Source organism: Cololabis saira, chromosome 5 (assembly GCF_033807715.1).
Source record: "Cololabis saira isolate AMF1-May2022 chromosome 5, fColSai1.1, whole genome shotgun sequence".
NCBI lineage: Eukaryota > Metazoa > Chordata > Actinopteri > Beloniformes > Belonidae > Cololabis > Cololabis saira.
Window position 1 is genome coordinate 46,216,637 of NC_084591.1, and position 16,396 is coordinate 46,233,032.

Genomic DNA, 16,396 nt, shown 5'->3' on the forward strand with positions numbered 1-16,396 from the left:
TAGAATAAAATCTCTCATCACACAGCGGACTCTTGAACTGGACTTTGTAATATTCTTCAACACCTGTTAAGCCAAGGGCACAAATTTGTTCTCACAAGCCACTTTACCCAGGACTGCTTGGAGAACACCTTTTCCTGTATACGCCAGAGGAATCCCATGACAGTTCAATTTGTCATGAGTTTTCATAAGCATATGTTTGTTTGACAACTGTGCATCAATGAAAATAAAAACAGATGAATAGACATAGCCTATCTTATTTTTAAAGTTTTCATTTTGATAAATAATTTGCAGAGAAATATTGCAATAGCATATTGCAATCTATTTAATATCATAAAAATATTGTGTAAAGACATATGTATATTATTTGATATTATTGTATTGTAGGACTTCTGGAGACCCCCCTAAATATAAATGCAGATGTTTTATTGTAACAGTAGTTAAAGTTCTAGATCGGTGGGACTCTTGGGCCTCTGTAGCCTGTCATTGGGCCGGCCAGGTATGACAGGCAAGTCACTGGGCCTATGAGGGAGTGATGTGTGAGAGATCATGGCAAGACGAAGCAAAAAATAAATAAATCGGGCAGCCACTGGCAGCCCATTATTGAACGGCCCACCAGGAAAACTCCCGGTACTCCCTATGGCCAATCCACCCCTGAACCCATTGCATTTTCCAATCTTTGTTGCATCATAGACTCAATTCCCGGCGGGAATTGAACCCAGTACCTTCTTGCTGTTAGGCGGCTGCACCACCAGCTACACCACCGTGCCCCCCAAGTCCTCTCTCTCTCACACGCAAGCAGGTACCACCACCACCACCACACCTACTTACTTACTTACTTGTATCATCCACCTCTGAAAGGCTCTGCCTTGTGGGCACAAGAAGCTGCTCCATCCCTACGATCATCCCTAACAATGCTGTCATCTGCTGGTGGCTGAGCATCTCTGCAGCTTGTTAACCTTAGCAAGAGCTTTCCTCTTTATATATGAGAGGAGGATGCTGGTCAAGCTAGACTCCATCATGAACAACCCCTCTCACCCCCTACATGACACCGTGGGAGACTCAGCAGCTCCTTCAGCCAAAGACTGCTCCACCCGCTGCAGGAAGGAACGCTACCGCAGGTCCTTCATCCCCACAGCCATCAGACTGTACAACAATCAACTCTAGCCATTCAAGTGCAATAACCTGCTTTCTGAAAGCACCACCATCTAACGTACAGTCCTGTATAGAGGAATGAAAGAATGGAATTCTTTACCCAATCAAGTAAAACTCTCTGTTAACAATAATCAATTCAGAAGTAATGGTTTCAGTATGTAATAGAGTTGTGTATGTAATATGATTGTTTTGGTACATGCGATATAATGGTATTATTGCATAATAGTGTTATTATACAGTATATATATATATATATATATATATATATATATATATATATATATATATATATATATATATATATATATATATATTAGGTATATGTGTGTGTGTGTGTGTGAAAATATAAAATAGAATTGACTTGGAATATTAGACATGATAGGGTATTATATAAAAGGTATTTTTATATATATATATATATATATACGGTATATATATATATATATATATATATATATATATATATATATATATATATATATATATTAGGTATATGTGGGGATGATATAGTTGACTTCATTTCTGTTCTTGATTTTAAAATATCTTGATTTTGTACATATATATTTTTTTCTTCTTACTCTTATTCTGTATTTTTTTTATTTTTTAAGTTATTTTCTCTATTTGTTTTCTTTTGTATTGCATTATTTTGTTAAGACCCCAGAAAGAATAGCTTCAGTTTCTGCTGCAGCTAATGGGGATCTCAATAAACAATAAACAACAATAAACCACCTGTAGATTTGCTCTGTTTAATTATATTTATTGGTTATTTTTTTTAGGATATACTGTTTTATACCTTTTCGTACTGTCGTTTATATTTTGTAGAAATTGTCCAGTGTGTAGGTTTGCTGCTGCACAAATGAATTTCTCCTCTGGGGGATCAATAAAGTTTTATTCTATTCTATTCTATTGCCAGTAGATAGGTAGTTTTACAGTACTTTACAGTGTATCAAATGCTGCATGGGATAGTACAGCATAGGGCCATGTATTTACAGGTCACCTGGACCAGGACTCATCATGAAAATGATGAAAATGGGTAAAAGTATTGCAGTAACAAGGAAATGTTCCAAGTATGTTGAACCAGATACTCTGAACCAAGTAATTAAGGCTCTAGTGTTGTCACATCTGGACTATTGCCCAATTATTAGGTTATCTGCAGGCACCAAAGATATTAAAAAACTTCAAATTGCACAGAACAAAGCAGCTAGGATTGCTTTAAATTGTTCACTGCATGCAAATATCTTAAAAATGCATCAGCATTTATCATGGCTGTTGGTGGTGGACAGATTCAAATTAAGTCTCCTTACTTTCATGAGGACTTTGATTAAGATTGATTAGTAAAAACCCACAATATTTCGCAGATCAGATACTGTTCACTAGAAATGTCAATATCCAACCAGACAATCATGTTATGATCATTTACCGGCACCTAAGCCAAGAACAAACTTTTTAAAACACACTGTTATTACAGAGCTATCACAGGATCGAACACATTACCTAATAACATCAAAAATATTACATCAAAATACAGTTTTAAAAAGGTAGCAAAAGACTATTTACATAAAATTCAATGAGTAAGAAATATATCACGTGCTATAATTTATTACAGGAATTTATTTGCGGGTTATACTTTGTGGTATTGTAATGACTGTATGATGCATTCTTTGTACCAATAATGTATTTTAGACAGAAAGTTTGCTGTTTGTGTATATGATGACTCGGTGTTGCAGTGACCTGTAACAGCGATAAATGTGTGCTCATCAGGACTCATTCCCCCTGCCTAAGGATTCCTCAGGAATCCTCTCACCTGGACCAGGACTCATGTCACCTGTGTAAGGACGTATGAAGACCTGCAGAGCTGGGTCGGTCACACAGACCTTTCCCCGCTCCCTCCTACTAACAAAATAACACATGTGATGTAACAGTGAGCAGCTGAGACATTGATGAGTTCACGCACTCATAGAGTTCTTCCGTTTCATTTTTCATGCCAGCTCTCTGTTCAGGAAACTTCATCTTCCTCTGTAATCAGACGCTTCCTCAACCAATCAGCGGGAAGACCTTGAACGGACGCCCAGACCTTGACTTCTCACCTCTCTGAGGAAAGATAGATGTCTGGATAAGCTGTCTGTACTCAGACATGAAAACAAAACTATCGTGCTAACTGTGAGGCATGCCCATATTTAAAATACATTAAGTATATTTGTGTGTCTAGTTTTCCTGTTATCAGCGTGTGAAACAGCACCAAAGATCATGAGCAGGAGCATTTTCTCTGAACACTTGGAAAACAAACAGAAATGTATCCACTGCAAAAACTCTAAATCTTACCAAGAATATTTGTCTTATTTCTAGTTAAAATGTCTCATTTTTAGTGAGAAAATCTCATTACACTTAAAACAAGAGTCATTACCAGAAAAATAACTTGTTATTTGACAATTTTCACCTGTTTCAAGTAACTTTTCACTTGAAATAAGTAGAAAAATCTGCCAGTGGAACAAGATTTATCTTCTCATTACAAACAAAAAAACCTTGTTCCACTGGCAGATTTTTCTACTTATTTTATGTGAAAATCTACTTGAAATAGGTGAAAATTGTCAATTAACAAGTCATTTTTCTGGTAATGACTCTGGTTTTAAGTGTAATGAGATTTGTTTGACTAAAAATTAGACATTTTAACTAGAAATAAGACAAATATTTTGAGTTTTTGCCGCTGATGTAGGACATATCTGACTTGAGGACAACTGGGTTGTTGTCTTTAAGATAAGATAAGATAAGATAAGATAATCCTTTATTTTCTCCCTCAGTGGGGAAACTCACTTTGTTGGCATCAGTACACTTAACACACACATGCAGGGGAGGGGTAAAAAAAAGTAAAAAGTACAAAATATATATAATTACAAAATATGAACAGTATATACAGTACATTGAAAAGAAAGTATGTTGTTTTAGAAAAATATTTTACATGTATAAACATTTAACTATTTTTTTATATTTAGATATATGTAAAAAAAAATAAATTGATAATAATGAAAGTGGAAAATAACTAAAAGCAAAGAGACAAGTGGCATTCCAGCGTGCAGCTCCAGGCAGGATGTGGTTGGGTGTAGGAGTGTGAGCCACAACCAGGACAGGATGTCAAAGAGAGCAGGAGGTGGGATTTACCCGTCTCTAACGGTGAACAGGGTCTGTCTGAAGATAAGAGATGGAAAAAAGGACAGGATATAGAATTTTCTCAGTTCACAGTGAACGCAACAGCTTCATTTCACTTCAATTAATATAGATGGTATTGAAATGAATAGAGTAAGGGAAACCAAGTTTTTGGGTGTCATGCTGGATGAGAATTTGAATTGGAAATCACATATACATTATACAAAGATAAAAATATCAAAAACAATTGCTCTGTTACACAAAGTAAAGGATTCATTGGACAACAAAGCACTGTACATTTTATATAACACTCTGATTGTTCCATATCTGACCTACTGTGTTGAAGTTTGGGGAAATGCCTGTAAAACATTTATTCAGTCAGTTTTCATTTTGCAAAAAAGAGCCATAAGAATAATCAGTAGAAAACGATATAGAGATCCAACAAATCCATTATTCCTTCAGTTAAAATTGTTGAAATTTCATGAATTAGTAGACTATAGTATTCTGCAAATTATGTTTAAAGCTCATTAAAAAACTTTACCAATCAACATTCAGAAAAGATTTGAAAAAAGAGAAAGCAAGTATAACTTAAAAGGAACAGAGATTTAAAAAAAAAACAGATTCAGGACTAAATTGATGGAACGTTGTGTTTCTGTGAAAGGAATCAGTTTATGGAACAATCTGAACAAAGAAAACAAAGAATCCAAATCAAACATTACATTCAAAAGAACAATTAAAGCCTGTATGTTAAATAAATATAATGAAATATGTTAGTTAAGTTTGATTGACATACCCATAGCTGGCGTTAATATTATTTTATTTTAGTTTTTTATTTACTTAGTTGTTTTTAAAATTTTTAATTTATGTTATTTGGGAATTTATTTCTTGGGAAAAAGGGGCAGATTAGATAAGATAAGATTCTTCTTCTTTCTTCTCCCTTTTCATTCACAATTTATGAACATTTGTATTTGTATTTGTATTGAATTGTTTGTTTAATTTTTTGAATGAAATAAAGAATAAAATTAAATAATAAAATAATACATTTCTTCAAAATTTTCATCAACCAGTAATCATCTACTGAAGCATTAGGAATTAGCTTGGTGCAGAGAAGGGGAGGCAGGGTGGCAATATTTCTGTTTACTGCTACAATGTTCGGGTCCGTACTGTTCTTACCCCCATGTTTCCCGTCATGTTTTGGGTTTTTTTGTTCAAGTTTAGGCTCTCGTTTTGAATCATGCTCAGCAGCACTTTTGTTATAAAATACATCCCTTGTCTTGGAACTCCTGCCGCCTCCATCTCCTGCATCTGGGTCCTAATCATCCGAACCAGGACATTTTCATTAAGACCCTAAAGAATCATATGAACTAATGGTAAATGGGCTGTAAGGATTTGACATTTTCCTGTTTTATTTTGAAAGCCCATGTCTTTGTGTTGGAGTTGGCCTTCCTGTTTCCATCTGCCCTGATCGTCCGCACTTGTGTCTCGTTTACCTTTGTGTATATCTAGTCTTGTCTTTCCCCTGCTCCTTGCTGGTCAGTGTCCGTGCTCCCTCCATGTTCTCCTCGTCAAGTTTTCTGATTCATGTTCATGGTGTTATTTTGATCCTGCTCAGCAGCGTTTTTGGTTTTTAGCAATAAATCTCAGTTTTTTGGAACTCCTGCCTCCTGCTCTCCTGCATCTGGGTCCTCACTAAAACCTTTCTGACATGGGCAGCCAATGACCCTTTCTATCTTTTTAAACTCTGTAAACGTCTGTATGGTAAACTCCTTGTCCACAGCAGCTGAAACGTCTCCAACTAATTTCCTAACTATCCCAACCTCTCTTGCTTACAGCCAATCGGAGAGGCAGCTTTTCTGATCAGCATAAACACAATAGATAACATGTCTGGCAAAACATAAAAACAGTAAAAACAAGTAAAGCAAACATACAAAAACAATGCAAGACATAAAAACAAAACATAAAAACAAACGGTATAGGCTTCAAATTAAAACAAACTAAAGTACACTAAAACTAAACATCACAATACATTAAACTATATAGCATCTAATTCCCTCAGATTTAGATAACATTTGGATTCAAATTAATGTGTTTTTTAAACAGTTTTTTTAAAACTTGCCTTAGTCGGTGCTTCAATAATCATAATTGGCAACTTGTTCCACACGGAAAGAGCCAGATATATTCTAAACCTCCTGTGGCAGGGTGGAGAGGTCGATGGGACACGTGCACCTGTGTCCCATCAACCTGAGTGGCGGGTTCTCTCCACCCTGCCTGCCTTATAAGGGAGCTGGACAGCAGCGGAGGGGCGGATGGAGCTGCTGCTGAGGAGCTGTGTGTGCTTGGGCACGTGCGTGGTGAAACTTTGGGTGAAATAAAAAGGGTCTGCACGAAACTCCGTGTCTCTCCATCCTTCGGTCGGGCCCCCGTGGCACTCGCCCTGCCACACTGGCGCCCGACGTGGGGCCTCGAAGGATGGACGAGAGAGGCACGGAGCGGGCCCTGGAGGCGCTCACCCAGGCCATGGCGGGCATGACAGCCGTGTTCTGCGACCAGGGCGAGCGGCAGCTCGCCGCAATGGAAGCGCTCGTGGCCGCGGGGTGGCCCAGCCCTGCGGCCCGCTTGAGGGTCGCCGCAGCAGCACGGGAGGAGCTGGCGGCGCCGCAGCTGAGAGGCCGGGAGGCAGAAGCTGCGGGCCGCCAAGCGACGGCTCCCGAGGCGGCCGGACCCGCGGAGCGACCCATCCCTGCACCCCGTCTGAGGTTCACCGCGGCAGCGCTGGTGGTGCCGCAGCTGAGAGGCCGGGAGGCAGAAGCTGCGGGCCGCCAGGCGATGGCTCCTGAGACGGGGGCGGAGGCGGAGACTCGCCCACCTCTGGACTGCATCTGTTCTGGGTCACAAGCCAACCTCTCCTGGACTCTGAGCCATGAGAGACTGGCATGCAAACTTTCAGTACTCTGTCTCACACCTGAGACCTGATGGACAGCACGATGCAAGCCTTGCAGCTTTTATTCTGAGCAATTTGAAGCTTAGAGAGGTCTTTTTTGGCTGCACCCGACCAAATTGGTGAGCAGTAATCAAGGTGAGATAACACCAGTGCTTGGATCACCAGCACACGGCAGGAGTAAGATCCACTGGAGAAATAACAAAAGGGATTCTCACTGTGTTGTCAACACCATCCAAGTGTGAATGGGCCCGCTGCAGCAGAGAGATTAAAACCCCGTCCACACGTAGCCGGGTATTTTTAAAAACGAATATTTCCCCCCTCCGTTTATAAAAAAATTTGCATCCACACATAACCGAAGATCTGCGTTTTCGACCACATTCATAGGCATTCTAACCGCATTCTATCCGTGGAAGCTGCACCTCTGCGGGCTCCGCGGCGGCTCTGCGGGCTCCGCGGGCTCCGCGGCGGCTCTGCGGGCCCTACTCCGTACAGTGCGCGTCGCCGCGTCCCCTACGGTGTAGGCTCTGCGTCGGTGTAACGCAGTAAGCGGTGGTCAAGACCAGAGACCATTTATTTAATAAATAGCTTGGAGAACAGATGCTGGATCATCTGTAGTTCTATAGTAAACAAAAGTCGCACGTCAGAGCAGATTTGTTGTTGTTTTGGCGCATAATGTGACGTTCGAAAACGCAAAACTCCGGTTGTGTGTGTCTACACGCATCTACATAAACAGAGTTTTCAAAAATCTTCACTTTGCCCGGAGTTTTTTTAAACCTTCGTTTATTTGCGTTTTCGTGTGGATGACAGGTCAAAACGTAGGAAAATATCTCCGGTTTAGCAGATATCCGCAGATATCCGGCTATGTGTGGACGGGGTCTGAATGGATTCAAGTGGCAGTTGCCCATCAATGACATGTTGCGTAAAATGTTTATTTATATATATATATGATTATTATTGTAACTATTTGAAAAAAAACGACTCTTTTAGTTGATGGATGATCTGTAGCCCTGTGCATGCTGGGACACCTGCTAGAAGAGCATTACAGTGGCTCTGGTGAAAGATAATCATACAAAGAGTTGAGCAGCATACACACTCAGATGTTGTAGAGTGTGTATGAAATATGTTGAAGCAACATCAGTCATCAGTCATGACAAGCAGTTTTCTGACAGAGAGATTGGATGATACTGTATTTTTTGTAATGAACATTTTATTAAGATTTAACATAACAGACAACAACAAACATAAGTGCACACATTTATGCGGAAACACTACAAAAATATAAAATAAATAAAATGAAATAAACACACGGACCACCACACTGAACTATTCCAAGGAATAAGCATAATAAATCACCCATGGCTCAGCATTGTTAACTCAACCACTAAGTTATAGCCAGCCAGCTGGTAAAGGGCCCCAGGTAAACGTATATTGTTCCAGTTTGTCCAGTAAGGAGTATGTCAATGGACTACATTGTTGGAGATTTACAGCCTCTGAGGAAAGTTGAAAAGCCACCAGGACAAGACATGATAGTTTACAGCAGGGTCTCCATCCCTGGTCCTCTGGACCTCCTGTCCTGCATGATTCTAATTAATGGTCGTCATCAGCTTGTCATCCAGGTCTGCACAAGTCTGTTAATGACAGTCATTTATATCAGGGGAAACATCTAAAACATGCAGGAATGGGGGTCCTGAGCACCAGGGTTGGAGACCACTGGTATACGGTGAACAGTTTTAGGATAGGGGGGCGTTTCATTTGTACTTCTCATCTAAAAATATTGAAATGAACTACATTTGAACTAGATCAAAATGGAAATGGTGAACTATGAACCTGAACTGTTCATCTTTAAACTATGTGAACTGAACTTTGAACTAGTTCAAAATGGAAATTGTGAACTATGAACCTGAACTGTTCATCTTTAAACTATGTGAACTGAACTTTGAACTAGTTCATGAGAAGTATGAACTTGCACAACACTGACAGTGACCCACGTGATCTCTCGGATGATACTGTTTTAATAATTAGTGTTCCAGTGTTGGAGAGTTGGAGATGAAGTTAGTGTTCCTCTCAGAGACATGTGTGTAGATATTTCTGACAGATTAGTTGAAATTCATGTTGAGACTGTGGGGTGCACTGGTGAGAATGATATATTTACATCATGTTCAGTCCATTTTTTTGTTTTTAAAAATGTCACTAACACACACTTTGTATCATACAATCAAGTCAAATATGAAATACATTTGATGTGTCTTTGATCAAACCTGTAAAATTAGGTGATTTTGTGTTCACATAACCTGCTTTGGATTCATAGACCGACAGAAGAAAGTTTTGATAAGTTTATTAATGTGCAACACACCGTGTGGATCTAATTCTAGATGTTTTTTCCTAAAGTTTACTAGAACAACTGAACATTTGCGACATCCTCTGGCATTTCCGACATGCAAGTGTTCCTAGCAGCACCGAGAACTTCTTCACTGTGAAACCTGCAAAACAATTGAATGGAAGGAAGCGCTGCTGGCTGACTTTTTCCTCCCACAAAGACGCATTTCCCTTCAGCCCTTCATTTGGTCTCATCAGACGCGTGAAGACACAAGACAGTGGCGGAGGAACATGGAGGCCTTGGGTCTGGTTCTGGTTCTGGGTCTGCTCTTGGGATCTAGCTGCCTGGGTAAGTAGACTATTCTCTCCTAAAGTGACTCCTGGAGTCGCATTAATCTGCAGCTGTGATAATACAAATGAACAGGTTTCCTGTTTGACTGTGTTCAGCTCGTGTTTGAAAGCTGAGAAGTTCCAGCTCTAACCAGCTCTTGTTGTATCTAACAATTAAATCTGAGATTAAAAACCTAGTTTTTAGAAGAAACTGATTATCCTTAAAGTTAGTCTTCATGAGTAACTTTAACCTTATTTTCTAATGAGTTCTCTTTCTATAGTTTTTTCCCTATTAACTTGACTGAGGTAGATTCCTTATATGATTCTGCTTCATTACGCACAAAGTTGTTTCATCATCTTGTTAGTCCATGCCGGTCAATAAGAAGATGTTTTTCTCTTTTATGTGATATGTGGAACAACTGTCCTGCCTGACAGTGTGCTGTTTGTGTTTTTTGAAGTGTAAAGTGAAGTTTGTATTATGTTGGAGTGCTTGTTCTGGGACCTGCAGCGGGAATGTGAGGGTTTGTTTGTTGACTCTACTACTCACCTCTTTTTTTGTTCTACTTTTGTTGTTTAAAAGAATAAAATGAAAATACAGATCGAAAAGCTTTTGGTTTTGTTAGAGTTATTCTAATTCAAAGTCAACATAATCTACTCTCCAACTCAGAAAGAGCTGGGGGAGTAGATTACTTTTCCATTATACCCTGGTTTCAGTACAGAAATCAAATTTAAAGTAACAATACAAATCAATGCATTTTGTCTTAATTTGGGTTTTCCATACTGTTCCAACTGAAGATCAACAACCAACAAGGTTAAATATAGACACTTGTGTAGAAAGGTGTAGCCGACTTTTTCATGAAAATTCATAAAACTCAGTGTAGAAAACAGGGATTTTGTTGATGAACCAAAGCGATGTAAGACTACACATTTAAGCCAAGGCTGCATATACAGGACTGTCTCAGAAAATTAGAATATTGTGATAAAGTTCTTTATTTTCTGTAATGCAATTAAAAAAACAAAAATGTCATACATTCTGGATTAATTACAAATCAACTGAAATATTGCAAGCCTTTTATTATTTTAATATTGCTGATTATGGTTTACAGCTTAAGATTTTTTGAGATAGGATATTTGAGTTTTCTTAAGCTGTAAACCATGATCAGCAATATTAAAATAATAAAAGGCTTGCAATATTTTAGTTGATTTGTAATGAATCCAGAATGTATGACATTTTTGCATTACAGAAAATAAAGGACTTTATCACAATATTCTAATTTTCTGAGACAGTCCTGTAAGAATCAACATCAACAGTTTTGTCACGAGTTGGGGTTGATCGGACCCAAATGCAGGAGAGACACCAGAGTGGCGAAGCTGGTAGTGCAGCCGTCTCACAGCTAGAAGTTCCTGGGTTTGATTCGTGCCGCTGTGCAGGCAAACTAACAACATTCACCGCATGCAATGTACCAACAACCGTGCGTGGATGGAGCAACACAATAGTAGAACCTACATGATGGGTGTTGTACATGATGGGTGTATAGGCTCTGCCTCAAACAACACTGACTAGGGCAAGGGATCTAATTAACCCAGCACTCAAACCGTACAGAATAGTCAGAAAACGCCTTGGGACTTGTAGCAGATACAATTTTGATAACCCCCAACAGGGATCCAAGAAGCTACATGCCGCTGCACCTTGACCTTCCCAGGGAGGTCTGATGGACCCTCTAAACATGCCTAATGACACTTTTGCAGTCCTTGCCACACTTCCTTTGGGGCCTGAGATGTAATATTAAACTCAAACAATGATGCACCATGCTATATAAACAACTCAAGGTCGCATTTCTGAATAACATTCATTACTAGGACACCTGGAACTGGGGAAGCATATCCAGAGGAGTGGTTCACAACCCCACAGTTCGGAAAACTCTTTACCACAAAGTTTGACATTAAGCTCTTTGTAGCCAATATAGGGGATGCTTAACCCGTTAGCTGCCCTATCACATGCTCTACAAACACAATAAATCTGCATTAAGCACACTTGTGAGTGCACATGATTTGCCTTTTGCAATAAAATATACAAGTCATTACAGCCATGCAACTTAAGATGCCCTTATACAGTCAGGATCAGACCGTTCAGTGCCAGGGCGTTATCTGACTCATCTCGTGCCTCACCCTCTAAATGATGAAATAAAAAGAAGGCCTGATCAGTAAATGATGTGACCTCATACAAACCTTAGCTTCCTCCAATCATTCACTTTAACCCTATGCCTGTCCTTCCCCTAAACATGGGACATTTGCTGTGGCAAGGTATAAATATCAGCCTGTCTTTCTTCTGGCCATCGTGACTGCACTGACTTTACCTGGGGGATTCTGGATTTCAATGTCGTATGTCTGTAGCTGCAGGATCATACGCTGTAGACGTGCTGGGCACTGGAGAAAACTGTGACTTTTCGGCATGGATATGGAACACACAAACCCACTGTTTATAAAATCACACACACTGAAATTTATGGATCTGGTTAAATACAAAACAGCGCAAATAATGTTCAAAGCAAGGAATAATCTACTACCAAAAAATATCAGAGGAATGTTCACAGAGAGAAAGGGGCTATAATCTAAGGGGAGAACTACATTTTAGAAAACATAAAGTACGAACAACAATGTGCAGCATGTGAACATGTAACTGTGGAGACTCTGTGGAACAGTTTGGAGCAGGAAATGAAACAAAGTAATAACATAAATCTGTTTAAAAAGAAATACAAAAAATGATTTATAAACTAAAGGTAAAGGTATATGGAAGAGGAAATGGGTTAACGGGGAGTGTGAGAAACAAGTAAAATAGGGAAAAATGGTATATTATACTTGCTTAAGATATGTTTAGATATTTATTTGAATATTTATGTAGTATATACTATATGTTGAGAGGGATAGTTATAATTATGTAATATATGTTATATATTTATTGGGTATGCAGCATATATATATTTATAGGGATATTTATGTAGTTTATATAGTGTATATTTATATAGATGTATATAATATTTGTATTTTCTAGATATTGATATAATATTTAAGTAATATTTATATTTTCTATATACTTATATGGATAATGATGTAATAATAGGCATGTTTACGTAGCATTTATATAGATTATATTTATATGGATATTGTGTAGATATAATAATAGCAATTATATGTAAATCCATAGAATTATAAAGGGGTAGGAACTAGGAAAAAGTGTATACTTCTTCTTACTCCTTTTTTTCGAACATATGTGAATATGAAGATGTCAATGTTTATCTTTTATTTTTACTTTCATTTTATATACATGTTCGAAATAAAAATTCATTCATTCATTCTGCTATATTTAATCTAATTTATTGATTCATTCAAGCCATGCCGAAACCATTGTATAGAGCTTAACAACATTAACACTAGTATGACTCTATGTATCTATATACAAAAAGATATACATACACATATACAAAGGGGTGCACATTAATGGTACGCAGGTACGCATGCGCAACAAAAATCGGGAATATGCAATGACAGTTGTGTTACTACACGCGTTTGCGTACTTGACCAATCATCTCATCTAACCTTACACATGTTGCTTGTCAACTACTGTCAGATATGTCCAAAAAGCAACAGACATTAAGCAGCTTCTTTGGTGTTCCGCCACCTACAAAGAAACCCTTAATGGAGCGAGAGCCAAAGAAAGGACTTTTCTCGGAGAAGTGGCTCCAAGATGTGCAGCGTCTTGAAGCTAACGATGAGTGCACTATGTGGTGCAAGATTTGCCGCTTACATCCACATCCAGCAGATAAAACAGGTGCGTTTTATAAAGGCTCAAAGAATTTCAACGTCCTTTATTTGACAAACATGAAAAGAGAAAGGAACACAGGACCTATACGCAAGCCATTGCTAATAAACAAGCTAGCCGCAAAGGAATCTCCAGTCGCTCACTTGTCAGATGGCAAGACAAGCTGAATGAAGAACAGCAGCAAGCTCTATTTAATATTTTTCTCCTCGTGTTCTACAAAGCTAAACATGCAAGTCCCATATCTTCGTATTCCTTTTATAAAGGATATTCCTTTACTTAAGGAGTAAACTAGGAGGAGTACTAAATGTCGGAGCTGCTTATCATTCACATGAACCATCAGCAGGGAGTTATGAGCAGAGTTGCAGTCTGTTGCATTTTGAGGGCTGATTTTTGATGGATCTGAGGACTTTACAAAAACGGAGCGTTTACATTGTGTCTGTGTCCAGCAATGGAGGATTTACTTCTGACTTTCTTGGACTGATTGAACTGGGTGCTGCTCGAACCGCGCAGCCTATAACCAGTACTGGAGTTGAGAATAAAAACTGAAATAAAAACGGTCAAAATCATCCCCCCCTTTCCATCCCTTATGTGATTTCATCAATGAATGTGGTTTTACTGCTATTTCAACATTTAGATTCATCACCAGAAAAATAACACCAGAAAAATAACTTATTTGACAATTTTCACCTGTTTCAAGTAAATTTTCACTTGAAATAAGTAGAAAAATCTGCCAGTGGGACAAGATTTATCTTCTTATTACAAGCAAAAAATCTTGTTCCACTGGCAGATTTTTCTACTTATTTCAAGTGAAAATCTACTTGTAACAGGTGAAATTTGTTGTTTTTTCCAGTGATGAGTCTTGTTTTAAGTGTAATGAGATTTTTTTTACTAAAATGAGACATTTTAACTAGAAATAAGACGAATATACTTGTTAAGATTGTGAGTTTTTGCAGTGATCCATTTTACTGATCCTGTGAAGGACAGAGTCATATTGATAAGTTCAGAAAAGTGTTTTTTATTGTTGTGTTTTATGTATTTGATGTAAGCCCAGTGGATATTTAAAGCTTACAGAAGGCTGCATTTAACTGCTGCTATGTCATTCCTGCAGTATTTCTGCAGGTGTTTTGGTCAGTGTTATTATTTGTAATATATTATATTATCTGTAATCAGCACAAATTATCTGTCCCCATATGATAAAATACACCACTCCCCCCCCCTGATTTTCTTTACAACTCGAGTACTGGCTATAACAGACGGACTTGTGAGACTTTTTTCCAGGATGCAGGCTTGGATAACTGCACAACAAAGTTGTGGTTGCTGTGTACACACACAGGGATGCTGTCAGCTTTGGTATGTACAACGGCATTGTACAAAAACTCTGGCAACTTGCTCCAGTTGGAGACTTGCTGGTGCGTGTTCTGTGCACCACACACCCACTGGAGAATTGTGCAAAATCAGCTGGTCACAACGTTCCTTATTGTGCGACATGTAATTGCTCTGTGGTCAAGCTGCTGCAGTTTTATTTACAAAAAGGTGGAGCAAAAAAAACTGCTGCACTAAAGAAGATGTGGGAAGAAAATGGGATTTCCTTTCTGAAACTACAAGTTTCATAATATCATATTTGATTTGATTTGAAGATTTTATTTCGAACATGCATAAATAAAGTGTACGAAAGAGTAAAAAAACAGAATACAAATATATATATATATATATATATATATATATATATATATATATATATATATATATATATTTGTATTCTGTTTTTATATATATATATATATATATATACAAGATCCAGAAATTTTAGTGATTTGGATTGTAGAAATAATTAGTTAGTGTGATCCTGGTAACCTGCGTTGTGTATAATTCTCATTGCTCTTTCCTGCAGTATGCACAAGGGTTGGAGTGATGGTCAGCATGGAGGCATGAAACACTGTTAAAAATATCAAGACTATTGCCAGGCATTAAAATGCAACTGGCTACGAGTGAGAACACTGGCAGTATATCTGCACAGAGCGTTTTCAGTTCAGGAAGAACCATGACAACCAAGATGTTGACGCTGTGAGTTTCTGCCCATGGTGTCGATTGAGAGGATTCACTTGTGATATCTGAAGGTTATACCATCCGCACTGTTGTTGCCGCTCTTTCTGGTTTCAAAGAGTTTGCCAGCTGATATATATTTTATTTTATTACTGTGTCATCAGACATCAGACCAAGAGAATCCACTTAAACATCACTTAAACCTATAAAGGGTCATGGGAGGCTACAAGAGCCTATTCCATCTCATTACAGGTGAAATGCAGGGTTACACTCTGGACAGGTTACCATTCCATTGCAGGGTCACACAAACACAAACACACACACACACGCACACGCACGCACGCACACACGCACACACACACACACACACACACACCACACACCACACACCACACACCACACACCACACACCACACACCACACACCACACACACACACCACACACCACACACCACACACCACACACACACACACACACACACACACACACACACACACACACACACACACACACACACACACACACACACACAAACCCCATCATCATCATTGCTGTCCATCGTTTTTCCCGTGTAGATCAGAGTTGAAACACATCCTACGTTGTAGACAGCGACCTTAGTGCTGAGCTTCAGGTTTTGTTTTTTTCGAAAACT

The 16,396-nt window shown here is 38.6% G+C and overlaps 1 protein-coding gene across 4 annotated transcripts in view; it reads left to right on the forward strand.

The window, feature by feature from the left end:
• The first annotated feature begins 9,817 nt into the window (after positions 1-9,817).
• Positions 9,818-16,396, forward strand: part of LOC133444474 (receptor-type tyrosine-protein phosphatase beta-like) — a 63,914-nt gene continuing 57,335 nt past the window's right edge. For all 4 annotated transcript variants that reach the window (XM_061722287.1, XM_061722288.1, XM_061722289.1 and 1 more), the window contains exon 1: positions 9,818-9,899. In XM_061722287.1, the coding sequence (XP_061578271.1) occupies positions 9,842-9,899 (58 nt within the window). In that variant the 5' untranslated portion in view covers positions 9,818-9,841. The remainder of the gene's footprint in view (positions 9,900-16,396) is intronic.